This window comes from Macaca nemestrina, chromosome 11 (genome assembly GCF_043159975.1).
Source record: "Macaca nemestrina isolate mMacNem1 chromosome 11, mMacNem.hap1, whole genome shotgun sequence".
Taxonomy (NCBI): Eukaryota; Metazoa; Chordata; class Mammalia; order Primates; family Cercopithecidae; genus Macaca; species Macaca nemestrina.
In genome coordinates, this window is record NC_092135.1 from 103,204,412 (window position 1) to 103,218,722 (window position 14,311).

General features: G+C 38.2%; 1 protein-coding gene across 5 annotated transcripts in view; it reads left to right on the forward strand.

The window, feature by feature from the left end:
- LOC105468044 (par-3 family cell polarity regulator beta) overlaps nucleotides 1–14,311 on the forward strand; it is a 1,086,746-nt gene that overhangs the window by 601,883 nt on the left and 470,552 nt on the right. For 3 of the 5 annotated variants that reach the window (XM_071073272.1, XM_011717972.3, XM_071073274.1), the window contains one exon: nucleotides 13,044–13,229. The exons of the other annotated variants lie outside the window; for them this stretch is intronic. In XM_071073272.1, the coding sequence (XP_070929373.1) occupies nucleotides 13,044–13,229 (186 nt within the window). The remainder of the gene's footprint in view (nucleotides 1–13,043; nucleotides 13,230–14,311) is intronic. 5 annotated transcript variants of the gene reach the window in all.

Sequence of the window (14,311 nt, forward strand, 5' to 3'; positions counted from 1 at the left end):
ATGCGAGCCAAGTATAAATGCTTTATTGTGCATATCATAATTTGGGGATGATTTGTTATGCAGCATTTTTGTGACAATAGCTGACTGATACATTCCTTCACTTTTCCCTATGAATTAATTCTGAGTAGATTTGCCCTCTCCCTTCAATTTGTTTGTAGTATGATGATAGGAAGATATATTCACATTTTAATTTTAATGGATTTTTCATCCTCTATACGACCTAAATGACTTATTTATAGTCAGTTGTATCTGACAATTTTAACAGAGTAATTGATTTAATTATTAAGATAAAACTCAAATTATATGTTTTTATCTACAAATGACATGTTGTATATGTGGTAAGAACCTTTTCATTAAAAGAGGGAACATGTACTGTGAATTTTAAGTGTTTGTTACCCACTGAGATTTCTCAATCTCTATTTGGAATTTAGAATTATTTATCATTAACAGCATACTAAAGGGGATTGGTATCCAGCAGGAATCACATTAGATGCAATTCAAACATCAGAGAAAAGGATGTGGTAAAAATGGCTATGCTTTTATCATTTGATTGTCTTAGAAGCTTTAACCAACGAACAGAGACTCCCCCCTCATGCCCCTACAAAAATACTGCCTCTTTTTGAGGCTGTGGTAGTACTGTTAATACATTAAAGCATAATTTAATAAATGTTACTCCCTGAGCCTTAAAGTGAAATACATTTACTGAGTCCTCTAAGGAAAATGAAGATGATTGAGATGTAATCCCTGCCTTTAAAATCCTTGCGTTGGGAAGAAAGCTATATTATCTTTATTAAGAGAGTTATTGTACCCTAAATAATGGCACATGTACCTAAACTGGAGGTGGCTGTGTAGAACACTCTTAAATTTCTACTCTACTGGTTTAAGATTTTATTTTATAACTATTGCACTTCCTAAAATCTCAACGAAAATAACCAGTAACTCATTATCTTTCTGTACAGACACTTCCCGATCCAACCCCCCACCGCCCCCGCAAAAGAAAGAGAAAGAAATTTCTCATATGGAAATGAAACATCATTTATCCATTTATGGAATAAAGACTCAATTCTACAAATTTCAGAATGTACCTGCTGCTCTGCATCTTTTAAAAGCAGCATGAGACCGTACTCCACTTCTGTGATACTCTGTTTTTAATACTAATTGTGAAATATGTCATTTACACAAAAGGGTGATGTAGAACTAATGAAACTGGAAGGTTTAATCATGCAGCTCTGTGGCATCTCTCAGACCTTGTTGGTGACCTACAAGGTATCTCTGTCCTCTTCTCCTTTCCCTCTAGCCGATTCTCCCCCATGTTTTCTAAGGCACCATTCCTTTAAGTGTGTGGTAGGGAAAATTTCTATGGCATGCTCCGTGTAAAACTGTTTTCATGGCCAGGGAATTTAGGAAGCCCTGCATACTCTGTCTCCCTCTCAGAGACTCTGAATATGTTTTAACTTTAAAAATAGCCTCCAAGAAGTCTAAAAAAAAAAAAAAACCTTTTCCCCAGATTTTTTCATCATAGACACCCGCATTCTCTCCCCATATGTGATGGCTGAGAGCCTGTGTATTAGACATTGGATTGATCCAAGTCTTAGAGGGAGCCAGTTTGGTTGACATAGTTGGTTTCTGAAGCCAGCCCTAAATGGGCACAGCCTTGGGCCAGACATTCTTGGGAAGCACCAGCAGCCTGTGGATTGACTGTCCACAGCAGAGGGCACCTGCACGTCAGTTGGTGCCACCCTTGCTTCCTGGGTGAAAGTCTGGTCTGTGGGTAGAGCAGGCACCGTAGCCCATGTGCTCACTTTAGTGAGATGCTCTGTACTGTCATTTATGTTTCACTCTTGTCCTTGATATTGTGCTATCTTTTAAAGATGTTAAATGCAGGTAGCCTGGCATCAAAGAATTTGTGATAGCAAAGATATTGGAAGTATTTTCCTAAGGGCCCAGCTTCCCAAATGGGCTACTTCTCAGGATCAGGCCCCTTACGCTCCCTTTTAAGGTAATTAAATTGTTATATCATATTGTTTGTTCTTGAATCTTATGTTCATATGAAAGGACACATTCTTTTGTTTTGTTTTCTTTTGTTTTGTTTTCTTTTGTTTTGTTTTTGAGATGTGGTCTCACTCTGTTGCCCAGGCTGGAATGCACTGGAGCGATTTCAGCTCATTGTATCCTTCACCTCCTGAGTTCAAGCGATTCTCCTGCCTCAGCTTCCTGAGTAGCTGGGATTATAGGCATGTGCCACCACCCGGCTAATTTTTTGTATTTTTAGTAGGGACGGGGTTTTGCCATGTTGGCTAGGCTGGTCTCGAACTGCTGACCTCAAGTGTTCTGCCCGCCTTGGCCTCCGAAAGTCCTGGGATTACAGGCATGAGCCACCGTGCCTGGCCATGGCATGTATTTTAATCACTAAATTATTGCATGTAAAATATAATACTTAAGACACATCTAATCAGGTTTATCTAATCTACTTTTAACAGAAAGAAGTAAAAACAAAACAAAAAGTTCTGTTGTTCCTCAATCAAATCAACAAAGCAAGTTCTTGTTGTGTAATTTCATATTGTCTAAATTATAAAATTTCTATTTGTTGTTTTTCATGACATAAAATATTATACTTACTTCTTTAATCTTTATCTGGAAAGGAAAAAATTGTTTGTGTCACTAAACCATTGAATTTTCTGATCTTTCAAGGTTATATACTATATTTAGGGGGAGAGGGTTACTACAGGAATCTTAATTCTGACTTGTTTTACTTTTGTTAGTTTTAATCTCTGACTCAATATTATCTTAAGGTACAATATTACATTAAGGTACTGACTAAATGTTACATTGAACAGGCAATATGGAACGGCCATTTTCTGATATTTATTTTCTAATATTAGATTAATCCTTTACTTAAAGAAAATTGGTTTCTGGTAAGTTGAGTCGGAGATCAGCTCTTGCTTTTAGTAGTTTCCTCCATCTACCCCCTTTCATGGGGATGGGTTTTTGAAAACATGAAAAATGTCTCAATTATAAATAATGTCTAGAATTTTCTCACTCATATCTGTCGTCGAAAATTATTTCAAATGAATAGATACAGATTTCGGGAAGTCACATAAGGACATATATTTCAGATATTGACATTATTGAACTAACTATGACCTATATCTTAAAAGTTTTATTTTACTGAAAGTAAATACCAGAACTGGTTACACTGAGCTCTGTGCAACTCTTCTCTTACTTATTGCAACGTTAACTTACGTTTTTCCTTTCTTTATGAGTGACATGATATTGAATTTTGAGTTAACTCTCAACAAATTAGGGTTCAATTCAGATGTGTGTGGGTTTTCTAATATATATTAGAGATCATAGGGCTATACAGACAATACAGACATATATAGTCTGTATTCTTTTATTTTTATTGTCTATAGATAGACAATATAGAATATATATAATATTGTCTGTATTCTAATGTATTTTGCCCTCTAGACTATATAGTCTATATTGTCTATCTATCCATATAGTCTTTTGTCTATCTACAGTCTATCATCTATATTGTCTATCTATATAGTCTGTATTGTCTAGAGGGTGAAATACTTTACAAGATCATCTTCCTACTTGTAAATCACCAAGATTACATCAGCAGTAGTAAGGGAAATGTCTTTTACTATTTAGTATAATACAAATGATCCTCCATAGATCACCTTTTACTTTGGCATGTGCCTGGTCATCTCTCATCTTTTTCTTTTCTTTACCCTCAGAAAAGTACAATTGAAAATAAAATGCCTCCCTGCTGTTGGAATGAGCCTCTGATCCCTACTCTAGGATAATATCCACTTTCTGAATTTTATATAATCCAATTGGCCAAAAACCTTTCATGCTTATAATAGCTACCCAGTGCTTCTTCAGAAGATTAAATAATTTCACAAAATTAAGTGTCTTGCGGGTGTCTTACCCTTTCATTGTTGTGAAAATTTATTTAACTGTAACAAAAGTTTCATCACCTTAAATTTCTTAGAATTTACTTAGGCAAAATTAACAATGGATAAGCTTATTATAAAATATCCTGGCAGAATTGCCAGGTATGGCTTTTGCTTTATATATTTTAAAAGTTACTCTTTAAAAAAAAAAAAAAAAAAAAAAAAAAAAAAAAAAAAAACCTCTTTTGTTTGAGTTTTGATAATTGACAAAATGATTGCATGTGAAACATAACTCTTGCATAAAGTAAGCTGCTCACAACACAGACTAATTACACATTTGGGAGGCAAGGCAAAGACATCCAGAGCTTGCTCGTGCTGAGCCAAGAGCACAGCATTTAATGAAATGAGGGCCATAAAAGGTTCAGCATGGATGCTTTCAGGTCTGAGCTGGGCTTCTGGGAAATTGGACATTGGCCCTGTGGACTGGTGGATTCCCCTGGGCTTTGAAAGGCCGGATTATTACCACTTGCATGCGTGAATCAGGCACTGCTTTGCAATACAAGACATTTGTGATTCCAGAGATGGCCTCTTTTGGAACACTCTCAAGCTAATAGTATGGCTGTCTCCCCAGTCATCCATCTTACTTCCTCTCTTTCTTCCTCTCATGCCAAGTAACTACTTTTGATATTTGTTTTCTAAAAAATGGTTAGTATATCTAGCAAGGCCTGACCAGGTAGACTCTTCAGTTTCCTCTTTCCAATTCTTAAACCCATGTTGGCCAGGCTGGTCTCAAACTCGTGACCTCAAGTCATCTCCCCACTTCGGCTTCTGAAAGCACTGGGATTACAGGCATGAGCCACCATGCCTTGCCCCATCCTGGATTCCTATATGAGTAAAAGGAAACATTTTATATATGTACCAATACATTTGTTTTCTACCACCTGTCCTACTCTGTTCATCCCACAGAGATCATACTTCCTCTGGAAAATTAGCTGCCATTTAACTAGAAATATAACGATTACATGATTCTTCAGTAGTTCATTCTGACCAACTAAGTGTTCAGTCATGAACCTGTGGATCTAACACTTTTTCATCTTAATTGTGCTGAAGTATGTCTTGTTTCCTCCACTCAGAGACATCTGACATCCCTCTCAGTAAAAACTGCTGAGACTTGGAAACATACGAACAGGCAGCAATGCAGCCTGTTGCTAAAACACCTTCTGGGCCCTGGTTGCTTTGATTTGCCAATTGTTGATTCAGGGCAGTAGTTCTTAATTGGAGGTGATTTTGACCACAGGTGACATTTGGCAATGTTTGAAGGCATTCTAGTTGTCACAGCTTGGGGAAGGGGGTACTCCTAACATCTGGTGGGTCGTAGCCAAGGACTTGGTCAAATATCATGCAATGCAGTGGACAGACACCCACAATAAAAGATTAGCAGCCTTCAAATATCAGTTGTGGCGAGGTCGAAAAAGCCTAAGCTGAGGGTTCTGTGTGACCAGCCCTGGGCAGGTGCTGGGCATTAGGCCTACACCTATGCAGGGGGGGCATTAGGCCTGCACCTATACAGGGGAGGCATTAGAGCATCCATTCTGGGCCTGGCTCTGGGAATCTCAAGGATGTTGTATCTAGAGACAGGGCCTCTAGTGGCAAAGAATAACAAGTAATGAAAAGATTTTAAACATAAATGAAATTCACAAGATTTCCCTTACTATGCCTGCCAGCCAGCCTTTGTGTGTGTGTGCGTGTGTGTTTGTGTGAGTGTGTGTGTCTGTGTGCGTTTGATATCTGCGAGTGGAAAGAGCTGTTGCCTGAAGATGGAAACCAGGAGAATCCAAGGTCTTAGATGTGCCACTGCTTGGGGGTTCATCATATCACTAAGGTCTGGCATTTAGTTCACTTGGTAGTACTTTATACCCATTTCCATTTTGCTACAAAATGCTGTCTGGCAAGATTTGAGTTTAATTTTCAGAGTTACTGGTTGAATCAGGATTCTTGGAGAGAGGCATTCAGCATATTGATTTTTTAATGTCAGATAAAGGGACATTTATTTCTAACAGAGGAAATGGCTGTGTTAACTAACTGTAATGGCTTCCTTTACCATTTGGGAAGTTTGCTATTATTAGAGGGCACTAATTATGGCTTAAGCCTGATACAGCATAAGAAAGATATAAAACATAACTGTACTTGTATGGAGAATGTAAATGACATAATGTGTTGCTGTCATTTTAGAAATCTGTCCTGGAATTTCTTGAGGATAGGTTAAATCATGGGATGGGCAAAAGTTGAGACACAAGGATACAGTATAGTATGGCAGTGAAGAGTCTGACAGTTTAACTCACAGAGTAGAATGGTGGTTACAAGCACAGAGGAGGGGAAGAGTGGGGAAATGTTGGTCAAAAGACACAATCTCAGTTAGGAGGAGTAAGTTAAAGAGGTATATCCTACTACATAGTGGCAATAGTTAATAACCTTGTAGTTTATACTTGAAAATCTCTAGGAGAGTAGAATTTAAGTGTTCTCAACACACACACAGAAATTCGTAAGAATATAAGGTAATGCATATGTTAATTAGCTCAATTTAGCTATTCCACAATGTATACATAGTTTAAAACACCATGCTGTATTCCATAAACATATCATTTTGATATGTCATGATTTCTGTTCTTTTACATTTTCTGAGAGGTGCTTTACTTCCAACTATGTGGTCAATTTTAGAATAAGTGCAATGTGGTGCTGAGAAGAATGTATATTCTGTTGATTTGTGGTGGAGAGTTCTGTAGATGACTATTAGGTCCACTTGGTGCAGAGCTGAGTTCAAGTCCTGAATATCCTTGTTAACTTTCTGTCTCATTGATCTGTCTAATGTTGACAGTGGGGTGTTAAAGTCTCCCATTATTATTGTGTGAGAGTCTAAGTCTCTTTGTAAGTTTCTAAGGACTTGCTTTATGAATCTGGGTACTCCTGTATTACGTGCGTATATATTTAGGATAGTTAGCTCTTCTTGTGGAACTGATCCCTTTACAATTATATAATGGCCTTCTTTGTCTCTTTTGATCTTTGTTGATCTAAAGTCTGTTTTATCAGAGACTAAGATTGCAACTCCTGCTTTTTTGCTTTGTTTTGTTTTCTATTTGCTTGGTAGATCTTCCCCCATCCCTTTATTTTGAGCCTATGTGTGTCTCTGCATGTGAGATGGGTCTCCTGAATACAGCACACTGATGGGTCTTGACTCTTTATCCAACTTGCCAGTCTGTGTCTTTTAATTGGAGAATTTAGCCCATTTACATTTAAGGTTAATATTGTTATGTGTGAATATGATCCTGTCATTATGATGTTAGCTGGTTATTTTGCCCATTAGTTGATGCAGTTTCTTCCTAGCATTGATGATTTTTACAATTTGGCATATTTTTGCAGTGGCTGGTACCAGTTGTTCCTTTCTGTGTTTAGTGCTTCCCTCAGGAACTCTTGTAAGGCAGGCCTGGTGGTGACAGAATCTCTCAGCATTTGCTTATCTGTAAAGGATTTTATTTCTCCTTCACTTATGAAGCTTAGTTTGGCTGGATATGAAATTCTGGGTTGAAAATTCTTCTCTTTAAGAATGTTGAATATTGGCCCCTACTCTCTTCTGGCTTGTAGAGTTTCTGCCGAGAGATCCGCTGTTAGTCTGATGGGCTTCCCTTTGTGGGTAACCCGACCTTTCTCTCTGGCTGTGCGTAACATTTTTTCCTTCATTTCAACCTTGGTGAATCTGACAATTTTGTGTCTTGGAGTTGCTGTTCTTGAGGAGTATCTTTGTGGCGTTCTCTGTATTTCCTGAATTTGAATGTTGGCCTGCCTTGCTAGGTTGGGGAAGTTCTCCTGGATAATATCCCGAAGAGTGTTTTCCAACTTGATTCCATGCTCCCTGTCACTTTTAGGTACACCAATCAAACGTAGATTTGGTCTTTTCACATAGTCCCATATTTCTTGGAGGCTTTCTTCATTTCTTTTTTCTCTTTTTTCTCTAAACTTCTCACTTCATTTCATTCATTTGATCTTCAATCACTGATACCCTTTTTTCCACTTGATCAATTCGGCTACTGAAGCTTGTGCATGCGTCACGTAGCTCTCGTGCCATGGTTTTCAGCTCCATCAGATAATTTAGGGTCTTCTCTACACTGTTTATTGTAGTTAGCTATTCGTCTAATCTTTTTTCACATTTTTAGCTTCTTCGGAATGGATTCGAACATCCTTCTTTAGCTTGGAGAAGTTTTGTTATTACCGATCTTCTGAAACCTACAACTATCAACTTGTCGAAGTCATTCACCATCCAGCTTTTTTCCGTTGCTGGTGAGGAGCTGCATTCCTTTGGAGGAGAAGAGGCGCTCTGGTTTTTAGAATTTTCAGCTTTTCTGCCCTGGTTTCTCCCCATCTTTGTGGTTTTATCTACCTTTGGTCTTTGATGATGGTGACCTACAGATGGGGTTTTGGTGTGGATGTCCTTTTTGTTGATGTTGCTGCTATTCCTTTCCATTTGTTGGTTTTCCTTCTAACAGTCAGGACCCTCAGCTGTAGGTCTCTTGGAGTTTGCTGGAGGTCCATTCCAGACCTGTTTGCCTGGGTATCACCAGCGGAGGCTGCAGAATAGCAAATACTGCAAAATAGCAAATGGTGCTGCCTGATCTTCCTCTGGAAGCTTCATCTCAGAGGGGCACCCGGCTGTATGAGGTATCATTTGTCCCCGGCTGGGAGGTGTCTCCCAGTTAGGCTACTCAGGGGTCAGGGACCTACTAGAGAAGAGAGTCTGTCCATTCTTAGATCTCAAACTCTGTACTGGGAGAACCACTGCTCTCTTCAAAGCTCAGTTGGAAATGCAGAAATCACCCGTCTTCTGTGTCGCTCATGCTGGGAGCTATAGACTGGAGCTGTTCCTATGTGGCCATCTTGGAACAAAATGGAGGAACATTCCATGCTCATGGATAGGAAAGATCAAAGCATGAAAATGGCCATACTGCCCAAAGTAATTTATAGATTCAGTGCCATCCCCATCAAGCTACCAATGACTTTCTTCACAGAATTGGAAAAAACTACTTTAAAATTCATATGGAACCAAAAAAGAGCCCACATTGCCAAGACAATACTAAGCCAAAAGAACAAAGCTGGAGGCATCACGCTACCTGACTTCAAACTATACTACAAGGCTACAGTAATGAAAACAGCATGGTACTGGTACCAAAACAGAGATATAGACCAATGGAATAGAACAGAGCCCTCAGAAATAATATCACACATCTACAACCATCTGATCTTTGACAAACCTGACAAAAACAAGACATGGGGAAAGGATTCCCTAGTTAATAAATAGTGCTTGGAAAACTGGCTAGCCATATGTAGAAAGCTGAAACTGGATGCCTTCCTTACACCTTATACAAAAATTAATTCAAGATGGATTAAAGGCTTAAATGTCAGACCTAAAACCATAAAAACCCTAGAAGAAAACCTAGGCAATACCATTCGGGACACAGGCATGGGCAAGGACTTCATGACTAAAACACCGAAAGCAATGGCAACAAAAGCCAAAATTGACAAATGGGATCTAGTTAAACTAAAGAGCTTCTGCACAGCAAAAGAAACTACCATCAGAGTGAACAGGCAACCTACAGAATGGGAGAAAATTTTTACAATCTACGTATCTGAGTAAGGGCTAATATCCAGAATCTACAAAGAACGTAAACAAATTTACAAGAAAAAGTCAAACAACCCCATCAAAAAGTGGGCAAAGGATATGACCAGACACTTCTCCAAAGAAGACATTTATGCAACCAACAGACACATGAAAAAATACTCATCATCACTGGCCATCAGAGAAATGCAAATCAAAACCACAATGAGATACCATCTCACATCAGTTAGAATGGCTATCATTAAAATGTCAGGAAACAACAGGTGCTGGAGAGGATGTGGAGAAATAGGAACACTTTCACACTGTTGGTAGGACTGTAAACTAGTTCAACCATTGTGGAAGACAGTGTGGTGATTCCTCAAGGATCTAGTACTAGAAATACCATTTGACCCAGCCATCCCATTACTGGGTATATACCCAAAGTATTATAAATCATGCTGCTATAAAGACACATGCACACGTATGTTTATTGAGGCACTGTTCACAACAGCAAAGACTTGGAACTGACCCGAATGTCCATCAATGACAGACTGGATTAAGAAAATTTGGCACATATACACCATGGAATACTATGCAGCCATAAAAAAGGGTGAGTTCATGTCTTTTGTAGGGACATGGATGAAGCTGGAAACCATTATTCTGAGCAAACTATCACAAGGACAGAAAACCAAACAGTGCGTGTTCTCACTCATAGGTAAGAATTGAACAGTGAGAACACCTGGACTCAGGAAGGGGAACTTCACACACTGGGGCTTGTTGTGGGGTGGAGGGAGAGGGGAGGGGTAGCATTAGGAGAAATACCTAATGGAAATGATGAGTTAATGGGTGCAGCACACCAACATGGCACATGTATACATATGTAACAAATCTGCATGTTGTGCACTTGTATGCTAGAACTTAAAGTATAATAATAAAAAAAATCATTAAAAAGAAAACAAGGTTAAGTTATTCTTATACATTGACATGATAAACCACAATGGATTTAAGTGTTTAAAGTCAGAAATATACTTTTAAAAATAAGTACTTCAGTTGGCTGATGGAGCAGTAATACCTGGATGCTGAATTGAATTTGTTTAAAATAAACCACAGAGTATACTTTAAAAAAAAAAGATTTGTCAATTAAAATATACATTTATAAAGAAAAAATAATAAAACACCTTCCACATCATAGTTTATAGAAAATGTGTCACCTTATAATTGTATCTTTTGTCGAAAATGAATATTGTATAATGTCAAACATGAAAATGTAGCAGACCCCTCAGAACTATTCACTAGAGAAAAAGATAAAATAAAAAAAAGTCTGACACAGGAACCACACTGTGCCTGAGCCCCACAAAGCTTCCACATTCCAAGTCTTCTGAAAGCATGGCGTTTATCTGCTGTGCACCTCAGTTTCCTCATCTGTGAAATGGACATGACAATAAACCTCACAGGTTTGTTGTGAAACATAAGTGTATTAATATGTGTAAAGTACTCAGAAATGAAGTAGTCAATCATTGTTAGTCTCCAGTGTATTGTTTCTGTTGTATTTTTGAATCACAGATGTCACAGACTTAAAAAATTTTTTTGAAAGAAAAGATAACCATAATGCGACCTGATTTCTATTTTGCTTCTACCACTTTAATAATGAATGATAAGTGTTAGTGCAAACAGTGGTTGTCAGTCTTACGGAGAATTAAATCTAATTGCCAAAAGAGGAATTATTTAATCATAAAATGAAGTGATTTGAAGGAATTACTAAAGCAAAGCTAGTTCTAGTCTCTTTGTCTCCGACAGACAAAAGCCAGAGAACCTTTCTAGTTTTTCTCTTGAAATGGTGTTCACAAACTTACAGGTGGATGGTTTTCCCTTAATTTGCACTTTAATTCAGTGGAACTTTATTAGACTGAAATTAAGCAAATCCCAGAGAGGCCTGGAAGCATAAATGATTGTGAAATGTTATGGATTTTAAATTGGGCATTTTGAAAGACAAAGATGAAGGCTAATAGTTTACATTTAGTACTAAACTCTGGTATTCCAATGGAAAAAAGACAGCTAGTTTGAATCAAATAATGGGATTTGTTTTTTAGGTAACAACATAATGAGTTAGTTAAAAGAGCTCACTTGTAATAGATTTATTAAGCCATAAAGTTTCATTTCTTTGAACAACCTATTGTCAAAATCTTCACAGATAACTTCACTTATAAGAAAATCAAATGAAAGGACTATTTCTTTAAAAGTTAGATGTGGATTTTCTCTATTTGGGGAGGGGTTGAAAATGCAACATCAGTTGATCTGGCTGTGATCCGACCTCTTAATCCTGTTTTAATTATGGGTTCTTTGCTACTTCTGATTTTGTAGTTATATGTGACTGACATTCAGACATTCATAGTAATTTTTTAAATATGTAATTTTACATAAGAGTCCCTTCAGTGTGACCTTAAGATGAGAGTCTCTAGACATAATTATAGAAAGGAAGGAACTACCAACCTAGAATGACTTGATCATTTCCAGGGGTATCTCATTGTCAAAATTTTCAGTTGAACACTGTGGCCGTTTTACATTTCTACAAGCTTGAGAGGAATGCAGAAGGGAGGCCCACAAAGATCCTATGTGGGCAGCACTTGTCCGTTCCTACTGCTGCATATTTGAAAACACTAGGGACCAAATATGATTAACCTCATACTTCTCCCTGGAGACCTGAGCCCTAAATATGCCTTTTGCCACCATACTCTGTATTCCTTGAGACCAGTATGCTTGTGGCTAGGTGTCATTTGTCAAATATGACATGAATATTTGTTGTACATAATCATTTTTGTTTAAGTTTAAAAATGTAATGCCAGCGAGTTATACTACCCAAAGAAGCAGGCTGAAAGCATGAGTTTTGACAAAGTGAAATTTCATTTGATGATATCCATTATAAATCATTTTTCTCAACTTTAAAATAAGATCTCATTTCTTCGGTATTCTGCGTCTTATTAACAAACTTTACCAATAGTGTTGTTTCCATAGTAAATGGTATGTTTTAAATTATATATGCCAAATATTTTCCTGGAATTTTAAGACGTTTCTACACTAAGCTCTGTTTCTTCATCTGTAAGGTGAAGATGTTTAGACTCCATTATCTCTAAGATATCTTCTGATACCCAGGATACCCTAAGTCTAATGTCCAGCCTTGTTTCTTATGGAGAATATCTTGCTAAATTTCCAAAGGCTTGCGAGTTGTTTCAGATTGCATCACTCTGACTTGCCAAACGATCCTCTCTATTGACAATTACCAAATATTATTCCCTGAGACCTCTTCCCCTGCTCCATGGATGTGACTGTGGCTCCTTGTGGAGAACGAAGACCAGCCTTTGCCTACCAGGAGCCGATTATAGCTGTTAGAGGTCCAGTCATCCTGTCCAGCTGATTGCATCTGTGTCTGGTCATCTGAGAGAGTGAAATATTAATCTGCTTTCTTCTCTTCACTCTTTTCATGTGTATTCCCCTAACAGAAAGGAGAACCTGACTGCTGTGCACTCTCCCTGGAGACAAGCGAGCAGCTCACCTTTGAGATCCCCCTGAATGATTCAGGTTCTGCTGGCCTTGGGGTGAGCTTGAAAGGGAACAAATCCAGAGAAACTGGAACAGACTTGGGGATTTTTATCAAATCCATCATTCACGGAGGCGCTGCTTTTAAGGTGGGTAGGAATGACATTTGTACATCCTTTGAGAAGGCACTTGCAGATGTGACTCTTGTACTTAGAGACTGAATGGAAAGTGTCTGAAGACTTGAGGCCACTGAGACTTTCCCGCCAGATACAGAAAATACATGTGTGAACAGATCTGGGGAATAACTGGCTGCTGTTTTTGTCCCTTAACTGGCTATTTTTACTTTTTAGAGTTACCTCTAAAAACCCATCATGATTCACATTCTTTTTTGCATACTTTTTATTACTCCATTAGGATTCCTCTGAATTTGTAAACTGACAGAGTTGAGCCTAAAAGTACACAACCAGAAAAACAAAACTAAAAACAAGTAAACATAAAGGCAGCAAATAAGACAATTGTGCTTGCAAGAATGAAAGCTCAGGGGAGTCTGAGAGTGATTGCAGTATAAATTAAAGTTCATTTATCACGTTTTAAACACTTGAAGAAAACCATAGTGCCAAGAATGCATGTTTCGTTTTGAATACTTAGAGAAGCTTATAGATTTCCAGAAAAAGAAGGAAGATCATGCTTCAGTCCTTTCACCTTGAGGTGAGCAATGTGTTAATAACTATTAACATAGTGTACTGGTTAGCTAGATGGCCCGTGTTCAAGTCCAACTCAGTCCTTGCTAGCTATATGGAAATGTAGGCAAGGGTCTTGACCAGCTGTCTCCCATTTCCTCACCAGTAGAATGGTGATAATAAATAATACCTACTTCATAGGCTTCTAGGATTAAATAAGTCAGTACACACAATGTGATGAAAACAGTAAAGTGATGATAGAGGAAGGATGCACGTTTGCACCTCTCGCCACCGTCATTATTATCTCATACCGTGCAAGGAGACTTCTGGAGTTTGAATTCTGCCTTACCTACTCTCTCCCTGTGAATGGAGGCAAGCTGCTCGGCCTCGACTTCCTCAGTTTCCTCATTGGTGAAATTTGCAGTGCCTGGCTCCTCGTGCCGCTGTTAAGACTGAAGGAGACGATGTGTGTCCAGTGTTTAGCACAGCGCCTGTCACCGGCTGCTGATCAATGTTAGCCGTCTGAAAATCATCGTGATATGAATAACGTC